Below are 20,829 nucleotides of genomic sequence, written 5' to 3' on the forward strand. Positions count from 1 at the left end.
AGGGGCAAGGGGTATATTTTATTGAGTTAGACATTAGGTGTATGTCAAAAGGTTTTTTATTTTTTTTATATGGAAAGGGTTTTTATTGGGAGTTGGTACGTATGACTAACGAATGCTGAGGGTGATTAATCACAATGTTAATGGCCCAGGGAGGTATTTCAAATTTTTGGGGGTCAAGAATTAACGCCCTGATTGTTTGTACTATCCCGGTTTATTTTTAACCAACCTAGGTCCCTTAACATCTGTTAAAAGTGAGGTTAAATGGTTAAATGTGGTAATATAAATATTTAAGGTGATCAACTCTACCTCTTAAGGTCCGTGCAGACTGAGTTAGACATAACTGAACATTTTCAAACTAAACCCGCGGATCTTTAACATAATCGTTGACACGTGTGACAGTCTTGAATGAACAATTAATTTATGGTTAATTATAAACTTTGTATTGGGCTATTGAGTTCAGAACGTAGCAAAACAATACATCCGCGTACAACATTATTTCCTTCAACAAATATTTAAAGATACTTAAGCCAATTTGTTTTTAATGGCATTTTGTTAGTTAATGTTCTTTCGAACATAAACTGGATCATATATAAAACGATACGTGTGTTACGGGCCTTGAAAATAGCGTCTACAATAATTAAGATTGGCGCTGAAAAGACGCTGTACTTGAATTAAGATTTAACGTTCGCAAGAAACTTAACGTTGTCGAAAGTCAACGACAGATTTGAGTTTAAGATTAGGTGGGAAACAGCTAAGGGGCAATTTGAATTCAAATACTCCAACCAAGAGCGTTGAAGAGCGGGAAAAGAGAAGGGAAGGGGTTATTTTACAAAAGATCAGGGGAAATTTTAAGGGGATTGCAAAAGCGCGGGGTGTTGTATTGTGTATAAGGAATATCAAGTCCCCGTATCCGATTGGCATTGAATAAGCCTTATATTTCGTTAGGCTTAACCGTTAGCTATTATTATTATAAGAGACGACGTGAAAAGAGTGAAAACGGAAGTTTAAAGTTGTCCTTATCTTTCATTTTTTTACCCCCTTTTTGACTAAATATGGTATTACGAAAGAGAACGGTGAGAAGCTATAGCAAGTTCCTTCCTTCTCGAGAGACCATAGGGGAGAAAAGCGTGGGTTTTATTTAATAGTTTTCCTTTCGGTTAAGAGAAATTATTTTTACAATTTATATTAGTGTCCGGAATGGAGGATATCATTAAAAGATTAATTTGGAAATATCGAAATCGATAACTTGATTTCCTTCGTGGTGGTTTATAACCATAAAAGGTAATATTGAACGAAAGAATTCTGTGGTGTTAATTATAATTAAATGGGATTTCAAAATGGTTAAGTCAAGACCACTTCCAAAGTCTGTACGAGAAAGGCTGCGCGTTTTAAAGTGCACTTAGCAGTATATTGTAGGAATTGAATAATTAAAAAATACTAATTCTATCATTACAAAGTGATTGGAGAGTTTGTTAAATAATTAAAAAGGATTAATTTTGGTTAGAAGTTCACGAGCTAGAACGCCCAAAAACGGATAGGGCGTATAGAATACGCGAAACTTTGAAATTTCGTGTACATCCCAATATAAAGCTGTAAGAATTATTCATGGGAGCCTGGACATATAATAACCTCGCAAAATAAATACTTGTCAATTACGGAGAAAACGGAAACTTTTTCAACTATCTAGCTATAACCTTGTAAACAGTAAAACGCATGACATGACCGATACTTTTTAGTATATGCAATCGTGACCGTAAATACACTCAATTAAAAATTGAAACGCTAGATATCAATATCCGTCGATAAACATCCGAGAAATAGGCGGCTAAAGTCGTTAAATCATTTCACCTGCCGGTGAATAAATTTTTAATAATAAATATATACGCGTGCACCGTGTTTTTTGTATCTGTACGTTTTTCGTGAGAGCGGCCTTTCTGACTGGTCCAGGGACCATGCAGGAATCTACCATAACCCGAGGTCGTTCAAATCACGAGAATCTCTTATCCGTTAAGTTTTGGTCAAAACTCTTTTTAAAGGGAGTTTTTCACGCGTTCGTGAGTAGCTTTCATTTGAGAAAATAAAATAATATAAAAGTGGGAAAGAAAATGCGCCAAAAACCGTGAACTATGGTGGTTGCACGCCTTTTTTCGAGGATGAGTTTATACTGAAAGCGAAATTATGGATATATGTTTTTATTAAACGTCTATTACAACTCCGGCTTTGGTATCGTTTTAATGTGAAAATATTAATCCATTATAATTTCCACTCTTGGAATATATTTATATTTAGATCTAAAATATAGATGTTTATGAACGTTTTAGGTCATACTTAGATTGCGAATGGTGTTTAAGGCTAAACAATACGCGAGCTCCCGAGCGTACACGGCTCCGTTTTGCCCAAAAATATTAAGACCATTACCCTTAATGTTTATTTTTCTATAAAACATGTAGAGGCCTGTTTTATTTTTATTAAATTAGAGGCAATTTTCTAGCCCTGATAATTAGATATATATTTTTAAAAACATCTTTTGGCTCCTTATTGTATAAACAAGATCCGTCTAGTGGTGATTTGTCTTTCAATAACTCTCTCTCGATCTTGGTGCCAGCTAGATTAAATCGTGGTGGTTAATTTTGGACTTTGTCTGTTTCAAATAAGTGTTTTTGGAAATTTCTTAAAATTAGGAATTTTCATAATGTAATGTTGCTTAAATTGTTGGCGTAAATGGGCGTGATTGAAATTAACACACCCTATAGTGGAAAAAACCCGCTTTTATCAAATATACTAAATATATTTTAACATTTAAAATTCCTAAATAACGCGAATCGTGAATATTCTGGGAATATGATTAATATTCTCTAAATATGTCGCTGTTATAAATTTTCTCCGTTATCTTATAAGTTGATGACGAAAAGCCCCTAAAAATAAATGGAAATTTAATATAGCAAAGCCTCGTTTGGGGGTTTCCTCGGAAATAAAATGTAAATTTGACTTCCGCCGTAATGAGGGCGTTTTTTAAGCGGCAACGCGGGGGAAGATGAGTCTTTCCTGATAACAATAAAAAAATCAGGCGAAGTGGATAGATATAGTGATGGGTGGGTGGATGGATGCAAAATGAAATAATAATAAAAAAAGTGTTCCTTCCTTCCGGTAGGTGTCATTTTCTCCTATCCGAGGTTTATTTTTTGAGGGCTGAGAAATTGCAGCTGTCCATTAAAATAGCCGACACTTTCTCTACGATTTAGGTTAAGTTACAACATAAGTTCATGAGATATGTTCACCATAAGTTTGTCACTGGTTTCAAACTGTAGCTTGTCATGAAGTGACGTAGGTCATAGATTCGAGGTAAAGCGACGTCTGGTGAGCTAGGCGCTGTCAAAGGCTTAGTACAGACTAAATAGGAAGATGGACTGAAAAATTAACCGAGTGTAGTAAATTCTCGCTTGTCGTTCTCGAACTAGCTCTCTGTAAGTCTCTTGCATTACGAAGTATAGGAAGTGTCATACTTATGGAACATATCTTATAAACTTATGGTTAAGTTATAAAAAAAGTTTGAAAGTGTCCAACGATATATATCTACGAAATGTTAGCCTAGGTTCCAACTCCGAAATACTTTTTTAACGGTTTGTTAACTTTACTAAACGTTTTTGACATAATTTGTTGCCTTAATCAGGAACATCTCTGCAGCTCCAATCATTAGAGGATATTGCTCAAACATCGTCAATATGTTTGAAGTACGAGCTAAGGAGAGGCAGGATGTATTGAAATGGGTTTTTATTCAAATATTCCGGTATCTTATCTGTTAGACTGCGTGGTTGCATACCTTTGACACACGGATGTCACAGTCATATAGAAAACATTTGATCCAAAAAAAAACATAAGACCCGTGATGTCGTGATGAAATAGAATATTCGTATAAATATTGTCTACCTGACTATTAGTCATATCAAAGAAAATTTCCATATGGGGTGATAATTATCGTTATCATTTTGGCAAGTTTAATAATATGACAAGGTAAAAAATAAAAAGAAATTGACAATATTATCTATCAGCTTTATAACATTTCCCCCTGCTCCATATGCGTTTCGAATTGGAATTTTTACTCTAATCTAATATTCATATTCATCTATTTTTTGCATACACTGGGCCCTCCTCCTCCTTTGGAATTCCAACCAAATGTATTATCCCTTAGTAACGTGTACAGTTGTAGCGTAGTACACTAAATAAAGGCAGTATGGTAAGCCTTGTACGATAGAGAATTACTGAATTACACGAAGAGCCTGTGTAAGCAAAGCCTAGCGTAGGCGTATAACCGTTTGTCAACGTAGCATTTTTTTTTTTACTAAAAAAGAATATATTTAATCGAGTCTCAAGCTGTTTTGATAAAAGCAAAAGGACCTTGACAAATTCATACCAAATTCTTTACTCTTGCGTTTTTTCGAATTATGTCTAGGGCACTTGGTGTAAGTTTTAAGACTTATGTTTGAGACTCCATGGGTTATTGATGATGACGCCGTATTATGAACTTTGTTGATTTTTCAGTAAGAAGTTTTGGATCGGGACTCCGAGAACGTTTTTTAGTGTTATTCTAAGATTTGTGTGATTTTCTTTAATTCAATTTTGAAGCAAATTGGGTTAAGGATAAATTTGCCTAGAAAATTCAGCCTAAATGAAAGTTATTTCCCTTTCTCAATCCTTTTCTAAGTAGAGATATAAAAATTACAGGAAAATTGTTTAAACTTTCAAAATAAAAAAACTTATTTTTTAGTCGGTACTTAAATTAAAATCAAAGCCCCGATTAAGCGCGCTAAAAATTGTTAAAGATGCCTAGCATCTTCCCGAAGATGTCCTTGAAGAGAATTTGGGTGTTTTTTAAGGGTAAACAATATATTTTAAAAATATTTTGAGTTTTCAATGTCACACGGACGCACTTGGTGATAAAAAGGTTTCAAACCTCTTAAAAGTTGGTTGATAAACGTTCATCCTCAAGTATAGTTATCCAAAATTGTAGTGTTTACATTATCGTGTCACGTCAACCTTTTTCTTATCTCAAATATATTACCTTTAGGCTTGTATATTAAATTCAGTTTAAAATTATTATATTTTCTTCGTACTTTTAACTTAATAAAGTATAGTTTCAAGTACAGTTTTCTGAAGATAGATACGGTTAAAACCAGTAAAACCCAAACATCTGTAATAACATACTCCAAATAACAAAAACAAAAGTGTGTTTTACCATATAGTTAAGTTCATAAATAACAATTATTTTAGTTTTTACTCTATATCAAACTAACCTGAAAACATTCGTTGTAGTCGAACTTTACTGGTATGAGTTTTCCTCTTTTTCAACCTAACCGATCTCCTCCGCAACAAGGAAGGCATCCTCGGTAGTTTTAATTGCATATCCTTCTTATCTTGGTTTAAATTAAACCCCCGCGAAACAACGAATTAATCCAAATGGAATGTGGCTGCTGGCTCTGGTCGGTTTTGTAGCCCGACCGATTATGAAAACCAAAACCGCGAACACAGCACGCGTTCTAACGCGGTTAAACTTTAATCGTATCCCAATTATAACAACTGAATAGAGCCATCTGGCTAATGTTACGTGGGTAGGACTGTCCAACGTGAACCCCCTGGTTCCGTCGTGCTTTGATCGAGTGTCGACAACGACCAAATGAATCGCCAACACAACAGGTGAGCGTTCAGCTCCCGAGTGAGTGTAAAACGTTTTCTAAAAAGTTTCTAGTGACTCTCGCACTCTCTCGCTCTCTCTGTCTCTCTCATCTCTCGTCTAACACACTCTTATCGAAATAAAAGTTTTAGTTAGGCGGAAACTTTATAAGAGTAAAATTGCATTGGGACTTATGGAATTCTTTATATATGTCTGTCAACGTTGAGATATGTGTTGATTAAAATACACTTTTACGCACATGTGCGGGGATAAAACACGTAACTGAACTTTGACACCAATAATATGTGGTGTGTGGCTAGTATGTTATGTCTCTAATTTTATGTAAAGGTTTTCGTGTGAAACATATATTCAGAATTTTTCCATTTTTGATTTGAATATGAATTAAACGTTGATAATTCTAAGTCAATCGAATTTTTTTGAAAGCGGTTTGTGTTGCTTCATTCAGTCATTATGCTCCTCTAGGGCGAAACCACAAGATTAAACAAGAACCAAATTAAAAACTGAGGCCGTACGCAAATGCATCTCAACGCAAATGCCTTGTCAATATGGCGCTGATTATATTGATTGAGAATAGTGTAGGGAGGATCCTGAGATCTCATCACTGCCCTTCATTTCTTTCTTTAAATGTTCTCAAATTTCATATGAGTTCTTCATCACTTTAAGCGGGGTTTTCACTTCCCTTTTTACAACTACCTTGGTGAGGATGTTTTTTTACAAACATATCTATTTCAGGAGAAGCTTCAGATAAAATATCGCATTTGGTTTGAAACATATAATAACAACATTCTTAAATGCGTTGACATTATCCCCTGGGGCTAACAGTTAACCTCAAAGCTCAATGAGCAAATGCACGCGCGCACCCTACCCTACCTTGCAAGCTCATTTAATGAAGCCGTGTTCCCTTTGAAGGCGGTTAAACACCATCGATCTTGATGCTGTCAGGTGGCATACTCCATCATTCTTATTCCCAAAAATATCACTTTACAGCTGAAAGCATTTTTATACTAAGAATCAGTCACCTAAAACCAGTATCAAAGGCTAACTAGGCAAACCTTCTCCTAGTACTTTTCGCTTCCTATTCTTAGCTTATACATAAATCTCACATTTCGGGCCGCCATTTTAAAAGATGGCGGGAAATTGAAGCCCAAAACGCTTATTGTTTCTCTATCGGATATAGGGAACCACTGCATTAAATATTAGTGAAATCGGTTGAAACGCTATAGGACGTTATTTCATAATAAAGGTTTTTTACATTTACGACCGCCATTTTTCAAGATGGTGGCGGATTTGAAAAATCTTTCTCAGTGCGTGAATACTACTTAAGAGTAACGTCCCTGCAAAATTTCAGCCTTCTAGGTAAAGCGATTTGGCCTGGGTGTTGATTATTAGTTAATCAGGACTTCCAATTAGTAGATAGAAGATTAACAGGGTGGCTTAAACTCCAACACTTCACGCGACGTCTTGTTGCATTATTTTGACGGTCAGACCAGTGAAATTATATCGGTTTCAGGATGAGGACAGCCGGCATTCGTTCAAAACGAAGCTGTGGGTTGTGTTGTGAGATTCCGTGACGTAACTATTGCGTCACGCCTCGGTTAAACGCTATTGGATATTTTTTATGTATATATACTCGTTAATTTCTCCCCTTTTTCCATAGCGTTACGTTGTTACCCCGCTGGCTGTGTGTCAGGGGCCACAACGTAACTTTTTACACTCTTCCCTCTTCAATTCTCTCTCTCTCCCTCTCTCTCTTGGGTGTTGGGTAAAAATTTAAATTTTAAATTTTATTTTCTTCACCCTCCCAATTACTAAATTATCTCTCACAAAGACATGAAAATGCACCCCGGTTTTTATTATTGATAATTACTCTCGTTCCTGAATGTATTTATTAAAAATTTATAATTAATTACGACAGATAATTGACCTAGTTAATGATCATTTGATTTATTATTAACTCTTGGGATTTGTAATTATATAGTGTTACGTAAAAAATACATTTATTATGTTTTTTTTAACACAATATATTATTATCTGAGCTATAAACCAGTCGGAAAGCAGTAATTTTAATTAGATCTATTTTGTGGATATTAGATTAAAGACAATAAAAGGAAAGTAATAAGATAATAATTAAATCAATTTCCCACGCCTTACTTTCTATGATTTTGGGTTTCGAGACAAGCTATAACAATTAGAAAAGATTCATCGCTGAGGTTGTTTTTTCTACAACTTAATACAATTTGTACAAATTATTTCGAATGGTGCTGAACTCAACTAATATTTATAATAATATTTACCGCTGTAAACAGAGATATGTTCTTCTAATCAGTTTGTTTTGACAGATTATTCATATTTAAATTATTCCATCGTGTTTTGAAGCTCTCAAATTTCATACTTTTCAGTATTTCGCATTCTTATCGTTTAGTGGGCCATTCATACTTTTCAGTATTTCGCATTCTTATCGTTTAGTGGGCCATTCATACTTTTCAGTATTTCGCATTCTTATCGTTTAGTGGGCCATATTGGGGGCTCGATCCAAACAGAACCAGAAATACAGTTATTTTTTCTATTCAAACATCATAGACTAGGCCTACAATATTTTCATGTTTTGATATTTTGATATTTTCATTTCGTAACTTCAAACAGCCATAACTCTTAAATGTTTTCTTCTTCTTCTAATATGGGACACTGACCCCTCTCCAACGTATTTAATAAATGTCATCCAAGAATTCTCCAGAAAATTGGTGGACTTTTCTGAGTACCTCTACTTGTACAGCGATGGAAAGGACTCATTGTTATATATATATAAGATATTTCGAAAGATGGCCTGGAAAAACGAAAAAGAGGTTTCATTGAGATCGAAAGGAAAGGGGGAAATTATTCCTCAATTTTTTATTTCTCTCCCTTTCTCTCTCTCTCTCTCTCTCTCTCTCTCTCTCTCTCTCTCTAGCTCGCTCTCTCTCCCTCCCCCTTTCACCCCGCTCTGGAAGATGGGAGGGGACACTTAGCTGTAGGGTCAATCAGTGCGTGAAATTAAGGGTTAGCCACCAATATCCTTTCGCCACTCTCTAGAGACTCGCAGACTCCAGAAAGGAATCTTGAGATGGCCGTCGTGGCTATTCAACGGGAAACGCAATGGGGTGAAGGAACTGGAAATTCCATTTTTTATATTAAAGGGACAATTACTTGAAAAAAAAAAAAAAAGCCATTTTGTTTTATCGAGTTAAATTGATCTTTGTTAAATTTTTAAAAATCATTAATAAAACTTTCCAAAAATAGGTCCATTATATTTTTTATGATAAAAGGGTGATAAATACAGGTTGTTTCTGATAAGTCTGGCATAAATTAAGGGGGGAATGTTCTTTGGGAAATCGATTTTGAGTCGAAAATGTAACATCTATCTCCATTTTGCCGTCCGGGCCACTGTTTTCGAGTTATGATTTGAGTGTTTTAGGGATGACCCCTTAATTAAATTGCCATTGTCTTTCAGTTTCTTAATGAAATTTAAGGGGGTCATACGTAAAATACTTAATTTTAACTCGAAAACAGTGACCCGGACGGCAAAAAATATAATAGAAATTGCATTTTGGACTCAAAATCTTCCAAAGAACATCCCCCTTATTTTATGGCAGACATCAGAATTTCAGAAACACCCTGTATAATAAAATTTCCCTAAAAATGGTTCGTTAATTTTATAAGAAAAGTTTTATAACTGATTTTAATATTATATAAAGTGTTCTTCCATTACATTTGGCCTTTAAAAGTTGGGAGACTATTTTTATTATGTTTGGCTCTTTATTCCTTCATGGTCATTCATTTAAATGTCTTATCCAATTATGATACTTTACAAACCGGTTATTAGTTAAATAGAGCGTAATGTTTAATTCAGTCATCTCTTTAGATGCCAAAGGGTTGGCTGATTTCGTTTTAGTGGTATCACTATCAACGTTAAGTGATAGATCGCTTTTTTTAAGTTTATAAATTGAGATATTTAAATGATTCCATTTACTAAGCTATTTAATAAATTAATTGCAAAATGTCGGGTAAATTAGAAAGAAAAATTACAAATATCACGGCACTTACTTATATAGATTGTAGAATATATATATTTTTATTGATAAATGTGGCAAAAATATTTAAGGTGTCAATATTTAGTATTAATTGAAACTTAATAGTAATCCTGAAATTTGTTTTCCATTGCCCCTTTATGCGCGCTACTCTGTTAAACTAGCATCCCTTTGAGTTTCCCACTCTTCCTACCTTACCTCTCTAGACACTGACTCTTACATCTACCAAGGCCCGTACATTGTTATATTTTAAGGGGGGGCATTTAGTTGTATAAAATTGCCGAACTCCGAGCCTAGAATGAACTGTTTATCAGAAGATTTTGGAGCAATTTGGATTACGCGCACTTTAAGAGCGATTGGGGATATTGGCTTAATTTGAAAACTGACGTTGAGAAAGGAAACCGTGGCAAACTAAAATATCACTTTTGAGAAGGAAAAATTCAAGATACACGGGCCTTGCTAGATCTAGGAGACAATGCTCTTGATTTTTCTGGATCCTAAAGCGCGTGGCGCCACCTCTACGCAGAAACGCGAACTAAAATATATTATTAAAGGGATACTGAAACGAAGCAACAAATTTTACATTTAAAATAATCGTAAATTTATGTTTGGATTGGGATTTTTTATTTCTTCGAAGTTTAACGTGGACAAATGAAATCAGAGGCAAAAATACGTCATTGTAGACTGTTCGTTTTAATAATCTTTTAATTAAGAACACGAAAATCTGGTTTAAAACCTCTTAATGTCCATCAAATACATTAAGAATATTCTTTAAGTACAGTCATTTAATCCTGTTCTCCTAGGACTACCAAGAGCTTAAAATTTTGCTCCTGATATTAAAAACTTTATCGTTCATATTTATGTTATGAAAACTCGATAAACTCGTCCAGGAAGAGGGTATTATAATAAAGAACGCGTTGTTATATTAGCATTACTTATAACGTTATACTATTATCATATTCTTCCTTATTTTGCCCGAAAACTTAAATGCCCGCAGCCCTCTTAAGGTCAAGAGCGTTATCAAACAAGATCTGGGTTAAGCGAGACAATCCCGTTTCTTGGTGTAAGTATTATAAGTAGTTGTTTCTCCAGTTTAAGGTGGATTTATTACCAAGGAAGATCCACCAGATTAATCTGTCTGTCTCTTAGTAACGCTCTGATAGACCTTAGTTTTTGCAAAAAAGGATGAATTCGATTCAACTTATTTTGTTGACTGGGCTCTGGCAAGTATAATTAAGAATAGTAGAATCTTAAAAGAAGATAAAAGAAAACCTTCCTAAGTTATTTCTTCCAAGGAACCCGCTATCTTCCCATCAATTAACTAACTCGTCGTAAAAATCCCGGAAAAGATTTTCCGTTACATTCAAAATTAGGGGAAACTCTTTCGGTAATAATTGAAGCTAGCGTAGATTGATTTAATCGAAATGATAATCATTTTACCTTCAGGGAAAAGTTTATTTTAAAATTTAAAACTTTCCAGAACGATTAGATTAAAACTTGAAAATTTGCATATTTCACGTAGTTTGAAGCTCTGTCTGTCTGGCTGACGAATATCGGTTAGGTTCTTATATGAACCATATTTGGTGAGTTGTTTATACAGGGTGGGTTAGCTATTTTAGTCCAAAAACCTGAACTATTTTTATAAAATCAACTAAGGGTGTAGAATTATCATCTATAGAACAAGAAAAGCTATTGAACTCGAATACCTTAACCACCCTGTGCTGTGTGTGTATATACCAGTTTCTACCTTAGTTTTTTGTTCGTGTTTTGCATTTAAAATACTAGCGGGTAACAACATTGGTTTGCGCCTTGATTTAATTGCTCGTGCTTTTCGTTTTGTACGTTTACTTTTTTTTAAAAAAAGTTAAATGACAACTCCCATAACTGACAGGCACACGCGCGCTCAACCCCTACTGTTACGTTTAACTTTCTAGAATCAAGTTACGTAGGGTGTTACAAAGTTTTTTTAAAAAAGGGTTTAACAACAACTAGACGCTTTTTATTTTTTTACGCGGGAGCAGGGAGCCATATCGTAAAATATAAGGAAGGAATAAATAAATAACTACGACCCGTTTTTATGTATCATGAATCTACCGGTAAAAGAGCACGAATTTCTATAGCTTTACCCCGTGAAAAAGCTCGAATTTCTATAGCTTTACCCGCAAAGGAGCTCGAATTTCTATAGCTTTACCCTGTGAAAAAGCTCGAATTTCTATAGCTTTACCCCGTGAAAAAGCTCGAATATTTATAGCTTTACACGCAAAGGAGCTCGATTATCTAGTAACTTTCCCTGTAAAATAGGAAAGGCTTTTTTAGTAGAACTTCGTAAATGTCCAACTCCTTGACCTTTCCAAAACAATATAACTCTTTTAAAAGTTATTAATATTACGACTGCACTCTCCTATAACCATCCTCAATTCTGTCAAGATATCTTGGGCGATAAACGAAAGATACTTGATTTTCCTTCGTGTCAAAAAAAAAGGAATCATTTATGAATGAGATGGGGAGTGCATGCGCCCACGCGATCGAGATGGCGCCGGTTGTCTATACGATCTCTTCCGCCGAATCAATCACCACCTATACTATACTATACATGCATGGAAGTCGTCGTAAACCAAAGACGTAATGCAGAATTGCGGACCAAGTATTGCGTGTACACGAACCATATATAGAGAGAAGGGTAAGGGGTGTGTTGATACTAAAACTATTCGACTTTCAATAATGATTTCAACCAAGTAGACGTACTGTACGTTTCTCCTTGAAAAATATTTCTTTTTTGTGTTTTGTTTCAAAGTTCTCTTCGTGCCAGATATGCATTGGTGGCCATACTGAATTATATTCAGTCTCACGCCACAGGGAGTACTTTTTTATAGAGTGACTAAATAAAGAAGATAAACCTTATATATGGTTGCAGACAGTCGAATATTCACGCATATCTCCGATGAAAGTTTGTATGTATTGGAAAAATCGGCTTATCTATATAATCAGGAATAAATACAGCTTATAGGAAACATTGTGTAGCCAGCCATTTTCACTCAACGTATCTAGACGGATTTTGTGGGAGGAGCTAGACTAATCATTATATATTATGAATTGTACCTCACGAACAATAATGCTTTTCGCCGCGCGTTGCAGGACCTCTCTTTGCTACTAACCAATGACATCACAGTTAGAAAAACGAAATAATTTTTGAGGTGAGCCCCGCCCACAAAACCCGCATAGAAATTAACGTGGGACGCAATGATTCCCATTAGATGTATGTATTCCAAATATAATATAATATAATCGTATTTACGTTCTGTTTCATTTTTACTTTTTTGAGTTATTCGTGCGTTTGGCGAGGTTTTATCTAAGAAATTAATGGCCCTTCAGGAAATTCAGTATAAAAAATCATCGTTATTAGGTGGAAAAACAGAATCACCAGACGTATTTAAAGTTAGGGTTATTTTGTTCCGATAAGGTAATCCAAAATATTATAGCCAATACCAAGCAGTCTTTCAAGGGATATTGATTATGATCTATTTTTTATTTATTTATCTTTTTCGAATTCTTAGTTAATACAGTTGATTTCTGGCTGTTATAAACTAACTATCATCTAGTATCATTGGATAGATATGATGCAAGTGTTAGAAACCCTATCAAACATATCTTTCCCCTCAAATTTACCAAAGTGTATGGCACGGTTTCATCGAAAACATACATTAGGCCTAACTTAAGCCTATCTGAGGCTCCCGAGTTTCGTATATTTAATCCGTTCAAAATTGAGTGGGTCCCTTCACTCTTACGTAACCTTTTCAAGAATGGAAAAGGGGGATAGGAGTTTTTGGGGTAAGCGGGGGCCAGAATACTAATTCACTGGGGCAAATTAAAGAGTCTTTTAACGGCAAAGAAAAAATCTTTAAAACTAATTATTTTGGCCAGGGGATACAAGGGGCTCCCCTTGCTCCCTCCCCCTTCACCTTCTCTTAACGAGTCGCGAACACGATGGGATGCGAGAGGAATTTGGGAAATCCCTTGATGGCGAAAAATAGCAGGGAGATGGAGAATAAATTAGACTCTCGTTGCTCTTTCGGCTCACTCCTTAATGTTCGTTCCGGATCGTAACCCTACCCACCCCTTCCCCCTCCCTATCCGTTGCATTGGAAAGAAGACCCTGGTCTATATGGGACTTGAGCTTTTCGTGATCGACACTGACAGGGATGAGTTGAACAGGAGACGTTTTGTTTGGTGAACTACAATTAATTTCTAGAGCCTAAAGTAAACTCCCACAGTGGGGCAAAAGGGGGTCGAATGGTGTTAATTTCGTTCCTCTTGTCATGTGTGGTTACTGTTCATATTTTGAGTACTATTTTCAAAATAGTCTCGTACTATTTGTGCAACTACTGCCAACGGATTTTTTTGTGTTTTTGTTTATGAAAATTGTCACCAGAGGGCAGTTCTTTATATTGAGTTACTATTTTTCGCCATCTGTTCAACATAAAATGCACTATTTTCAAAATAGTCTCGTACTGATTGCGCAACTACAGAAATTTTCACGAGAGGGCAGTTGGTAGTGCGCTTTTTGCCACCTGACAAGCGATAACAAAATTTTCCAACATCCCCCTTCTTTCCCCCGCTGTGGCAGTTAAGATTCAAAAGAAAGTACAATTCTGCTCCTTATCTAAACCTCCCTGACACTGGCAACATTAACGTCTTATTGGCTTCATTTTTTCTTTTATGAGGTATTCAGGAAGGCCTTGATTTATAAGTAATTTTAATAATAATACACTGTCGCCTCGATGGAGCGCGAATTGTTCAGGGCCTATGTTTGCCTCGTGCATTTTCCCGCGCTTATCGATAAACTCCCTCGCTTAATTTTATCCGTAGCGACTTTGTGAATTAAGCGCGAAGCTTAACGAGTTAGTTACCAAATAGTGGCTTGCTGCTTTTTTTATTCTGTTTGCTTAACTAAGTTTTGGCTACGAAACTTTAATTCAGGATATACATTGGAATTTCGACGGAAATTTGGGCCCCATCTAAGATTGGATCCAGCAACGAAAACGAACCTTTTTCAGACCTAATACTACCAAAGTATATAATACATCTCTTGCAGAGACAAAGCGGAGTAATTGAAATCTGGTTTTTCCCAATGTCAGAACATTTGCAGCAAGATTACTAAACCGAATCGCATATACGATAAATAGTTCCTCCACTCCTACAGAATATCAAATTTTAGTAAAAGATTTTTTTATATTAATACGCCATATATCGTAACGTATGTAAAATTATGAGCAGACTTTACATCAAATCTCATTTCAATGAACAAAAATGTATCTGTTGAAAAGGGGGCGCTCGCCCACCATGCCCAACCTCTCATATCACCGATGCACGCACTTTTTTCTATCCACAAAATGTTTTCGGTATAATGTTAGGTAGTGCGACTGGTATCGCTAGCGCATGGGGCCAGAAGTACGGAACTTATAGACCAATAAAAAGTTCGTAAGGACATATTCTTTTACCAATTAGCGATGCATTGGCTTGCTAAAGTTCATTTTAGTATCTCCGTAGACACGCCTATCTAATAGCGGTATAGTCCAATAACGTTACCCAGGCACATGTAATGTCCTAAAAGAATTTAATTTTGCTATGACTTAGCTATGATTTACTGTTAGAGTTACTCGAGTCCATGTCGTGTATAAGGACCATTTCCCTTTTCTTACATTCGAGTTAAGTCGCCCGTGTCTCCTGGCAGCGTTGTGAAAGGCAGGGTGAAAAAAGAGTAGGCCTACTTACCGTAAGTTAGACCGGGGTACCGGAAAAGGGAGAATGAAATTCCTTTTGACAAATGATGATGGGAATGAGTGCGTTAAAGAAAAACGGATCTTATTTTTCCCCTCCCTCCTCTTCATATTATGAGCTGCATGCACTACAAGGTAGCTATAGCTAGCTCCTATGGGAAGCCACTTTTCCCGCTTTTTTGATGCGGTTCCGTTCAAATTTATTTATATAAATTTAATATTAAGGTCATAAATAACCTTAGAAAAATTCCACTGATCGATATATAGTGGGAACCTTTCATAATATTTTGAAGTAATATAAAAATAATAACTCGAGTGTTTTTTATAATATACATTGCATATTATATGTTGTATTTTAAAATACACTATAATTTATTTTCAAATAAGTTGAACATCGGTGTGTTGCGTGTGTAGCACTTCTACAGGCGTTCTATAGAAAATACATTATTTTTAAAACCCCTGTAAGACAGCTTTAAAAAAAATAATTTATGCAAAAAAGTAAAATTTAATGGAAATTTTAGCCATAAACAATAGACAAGTTTCAAAAATGGTAAAAACGACGGTTAAACTTTAAAAAACAAGACGGCCCAAGGGCTCGTAATAGTAGCCATATCGTACGAGTGAATAGCCCCTCTATACTCTACCCTAATGAGTGGATAACCCCTCTATACCTTACCCTAATGAGTGAATAGCGCTATCTTTTTCTATGCTTAATTGATTTACCGTGCATAAAATCAGAGTTAATAGCCCCTCGATTCCCTACTCTAAACAGTGATTAAATTTTAACCGTATAAATTTACTTATGCTGTTATTCTAATATTCCGGCGAATCGAAGAACTGATAGTTTTTAGTGATAATCCCCTCGATGAGTTTACAACATAGACTTATGCCGATGCACACTTATCGCCTCTTATAAATTTCTAACAAGGACTTATGCCCAGAAACTTTTGAAAGAGAAAGGTTAGTTATAGTGATTACGCATTTTAGTGATTATCCCCTCGAATTACCTTTAGCAATGCTAAAATGATCAAACGCATAACGCTCATTTAACACTATGTTAGATCTATCTAAACCCACATTTGAATTAACCGCCAAAACGTTCCAGTCAAACATAACATAGATGACGATAGCTACCGAACGAGAACGAAACACACGAGGAGCGCGGTAGGAAACGGGGAAAATCGTTATCTATTTAATTAGCACATAAATAAAAAGAACAGAAATATAAAAACCCCAAGCATACAAATTCATAAGTATCCGACCCCACAGATAAAAATTCAAAAGTATCCGACCCCACAGATTAAGAGGTACCCCACCCCACATCACCCCGACATTTTAGAGATAAAAATAAACGATAAAAAACTCGGGGTTTCTATGGGTGGGTTGTGGTAATATAAAGTTCATTTTAAGCTAAAATCTGACGATAACGAAAGCGAAAACTCCGGCCACTGTTACTACTACGGCTCGGGTCAAACTAAGAGCCTATCGTATACTACGATATGGCTAAAAAGTACTAAAACCCAATGTTTTCTGCTTCTTTATAACTCCCATATGTCAACGTGTCTCATAAATCACGAGAAAATCTAAATAAAGGTGTATTCGAACACGACCCGCAGAAAGAGAGTGGTCCGTTGTGGTGAAAGTAACTATATACACATTTTACGAAAAAAATGGTTTCGTCATCAATTTCACTCTTTCTCCCATACTCTCTGGGAATTCAAGCAAAAGAAATCGAATGGCGCACTTATATTGAGTCCCCCTTGTGGTCCCTATCCTATCTTACTCTTCCTTTTCGATTTTTAACTGGCCATCTCGCACCCCGTCGACCAAGCGGAATGCACCTCCGTGAAAAGAGGAAGCCGAGTGGGCTTTAGAGATGAGGGGGCATATCCTTTTGTTTTGTCGGTTTTTCGCAGACATCAGCTCGGAGGGGGTGACTTTGCTTAGGGGTTGGTTGGGGGGGGCAAGGGTGCGTGCCTAGCCAAGCCACGATCGATAAAGGGTGGGCAGTGGCGGGGGCGTGACGTGATCGAGGCCAAGGGTCCCCACGTCTATTCCGTTGGCGACCAGATGGCACGTGGCGCCGTTTCTAGGCCAGCTAGTGATAATGTAATATTGTGGTCAAGTGGTCACTTTCCTACGAGGATAATGAGGCCAATTATAAGTCCCCCTCCTGCTTCCAGAAATGAGTGACATCATAGGTGGGAAATACACGTAATTCTTTTATAAAATATTACACAAACGCATATAAATCACTATTTTTAGGGCCTTACCCAAAATTAAATCGGGTCATAGTTCGGGAATCAACTTGTACCGTCCGTGATAATTAAAATCCCCTCTGCTATAAATCGACTCTAATTTTTTTAAATTGAATAATCAGTACATTATTATTAGTTAAAGTTTTCGAATGATTTTATCGTGTCATCTTTTAGATGCTCCTATACCTTATTAATTTTATCTTTCAACTTCGATACAATCTAAACATGTACCACATGCTCGAGAATTCCCATGGAAAACATCATACGCGGCTATGAGTCTTTCTGTTACCGTCTAAGACATATCTATAAACTTTTATAATAGCCAATTTTATAGGCAGGGGCGAAAGGTCAACTTCATTTGACCCCATTCCCTCTTCCCTGCCCTCATACATAACCTTGTCGTCTCTTCCTTTTCTCATTCTCAATTCCTCCATGGAGTCTGTGTCTTAAGAGGAGCAGTAAGCGAGCCTGTTTTTAGCCCTCACGAACCGATCAGTCTGAGGTGTTAATTCAAGGTCATTTACGAGAGGTATTTCTGTGGGCGCTCTCCGCCTCCGTAGAGGATATACGGACTACATTTTTCAACCAATAATGATATACCTTGTACAGAAGGCAATCGCCGAATGGCAAAAAACCAGAAATAGTAAAAATTTGGCGAGATATTCCCTTATGTATTGGTAAAGGCAAAAGTGTCTACTCCTCTACTATATATCCTCTTCGTATCATTCATGGAGCTCATCGAGACGCAAGGAGAGAGGAAGGCAGCGTTTACCGCTCCTCTTACAATACATCCTCCATGATACCTCTTAGATCCCTCCCTCTTCGATTCAATTCCTTAAATGGTAGATAGGCTTAGAGAGATGGGGATAAAAAAAAAGGTTTTTCGGGTTTCCTTTTGTTCAAAGTCATCCCGCCTTTAGTTTCTTTTTGGGATTCGGGATTACCTTGTTTTAAAGGGAGAGAGGGATGACTTTGAAATCCCCAGAGTGGGTGGGTGAGTTCATCTCTATCATAGTCTTGTCTTATACCGTCTTACGTGTTTGTTGAGAAGCCAGCGGGGATGCCTTACTTACTTACTTACTCGGGGCATGCATTGGGGGTTTTAGGAATTTCTCGATTCCTATCGGATTATTTTGTCTTGTTTTTACAGATGTACTCGTATGGGGGCGTAGCTAAAGTTATTTTGGATTTCATATTATATTCACTCCGTTGCAAAAATATATCCCTACAATGACTCGTCGTGAAATCTTTAGTGTTCGTAGAGCGTACTGCGTAAAACCAACCATAAGTTCATAAGATATGGTTCATAAGTTTGTTACAAATTAGAGCTTGTTATGAAATGACGTACGTCATAGATTCGAGGTAAAGCGACGTCTGGTGAGAGTCGTGAGACGCTGTCAAAGCCACCTCATTCAATCTTTATGGCATCTTGTTCCTTTTGAAAGCAAACCGTACACTTCATTTTTATTTACTTCCAATGAAAAATATCCTTATCCGTCCATAGGTTATCCAGCAGGGATCTAAACTTTTTCTGTTTAGATCTGTTATGGCTTCCTCGGGTAAACCTTTATTTGCCTCCCATATTTCTTCCCCTTTTCGTGTCCAACAACCCTTATTATAAATATATTCTAAATCTGGACGTGATTCTTTTTTCTGTTGTTAGAGAAATATATTGAATAGGCGGGGGAGTAGAGCGAAGAGAGAGGTCTTGAAAAAAACGTAGCACCTGGGTTGGCATATATTAGCACCCAACCGGAAGATATTTCACCGACGCGATGTAATGTATATGCGTATGCACGCTAGAAGTGCATTCATTGACATACGTCATTTTGGTCAGTTAAGATCGTATTTATTAAGTCCGGCTCGATTCAAGTTGTCCAATTTTAAGTGCGCCTACATCTTAGCCCGCCCAGATTATTCAAGCTCCACCCTTAAAGCCCGCCTAGATACGTTGTGAAACTGGCTTCACAATGATTCCCATTAACGGTATGTGTTCCTGGTAAAGCCAATAGAGTAATAAAAGGTATGTATGAAAGGGATGCATTTGGCGTTTCGATGTGCCTTAAATTTAACTTCATTTTCAAAAAATAGATAAATTGAAACTACCAGTGCACATTATTCGTCGGGATAGCATACTTCAACTATTGAACTTCTGTTAATATCTCGTAGGAGCCCCGGGCTTACTGTTTTTTTGGCGCGAACCTCCCTGGAACCTAAACTTCCGCCGCTTTAGTTTATTATGAAGCGGGGGAGTCTTTTTTTGTCTCCCTATAGCTTTTTAAATACATGAGTCACGTGGAGGAATTCACCCTTCTCGACGACGTACGTATGTCTATGAGGATAGGGCACCCTGCGTTATTTCCTTACCAATTTTAATATCATCAAAATGTAAAGACTGCCATTACCGCCTATGTTTGGTACTTTTTTACGGGGCTATAGCGAGCTTAAAATTGCTTTTTAAAACTTTCCGGTATACGGTATTATTTTGGGAGAAACCTTCCTCCTCCCTACTTGGGGTTGGTTGCCTGCCTTATTAAGGCCTTTGTCAGTCACACATCGCCGAACTCCAAGTCTAAACTAATAACAATATACATGAAAAAAATTCTCCCTCTTTTTCTTTGTAAAGATTTTGGTGTAAAAGGTCTCTTTAAATTGGGGTACATGTGTACTTTATTTAGTTTGGGTAAAAGTTGTAATTTTCATTTCCTGAACTTGACTTATGTTGGCCATAAGTTTGCCACTGGTTACAAACTGGAGCTTGTCATGAAGTGAGTGACGTAGGTCATAGATTCGAGGCAAAGCGACGCCTGGTGAGACGGTGACGGCTTAGTAATGCAGACTAATAAGGAAGATGACAGTTCAGCAAAATTAACCACCGAGTGTAGTTAATCAATTCTCGCTTGTCGTTCTGCTAGAACTAGCTCGAGCTGCAAGTCTCTAGCATTACGAAGTAAAGGTAGTGTTATACTTATGGAACATTAACTTATGGTTTGTAGCTTTAACTAGCTGGTTTAAGATATACCGTTTCTTTAAACTTGATT

The 20,829-nt window shown here is 36.5% G+C and overlaps 1 protein-coding gene and 1 long non-coding RNA gene across 4 annotated transcripts in view; both read right to left on the reverse strand.

Moving 5' to 3' along the window:
* The window catches only part of CenG1A (Centaurin gamma 1A), a 51,413-nt gene that overhangs the window by 25,150 nt on the left and 5,434 nt on the right, over positions 1-20,829 (reverse strand). Inside the window, exon 1 of one of the 3 annotated variants that reach the window (XM_089859862.1) lies at positions 5,292-5,752. The exons of the other annotated variants lie outside the window; for them this stretch is intronic. Within the exon in view, the coding sequence (XP_089715988.1) occupies positions 5,292-5,400 (109 nt within the window). The 5' untranslated portion in view covers positions 5,401-5,752. Of the gene's footprint in view, positions 1-5,291; positions 5,753-20,829 lie in introns of those variants that run through there. 3 annotated transcript variants of the gene reach the window in all.
* LOC149610033 (uncharacterized) lies at positions 16,003-20,065 on the reverse strand. The gene is made up of 3 exons (XR_016376888.1): positions 17,975-20,065; positions 17,804-17,884; positions 16,003-17,703 (listed from the first exon to the last, which is right to left on the reverse strand). It is a non-coding gene; the product is annotated as an uncharacterized LOC149610033 (long non-coding RNA).

This window comes from Phalangium opilio, unplaced genomic scaffold, assembly GCF_054372755.1.
Source record: "Phalangium opilio isolate 3A_F unplaced genomic scaffold, DU_Popi_V2 ptg000344l_1, whole genome shotgun sequence".
NCBI classification, from domain to species: Eukaryota; Metazoa; Arthropoda; class Arachnida; order Opiliones; family Phalangiidae; genus Phalangium; species Phalangium opilio.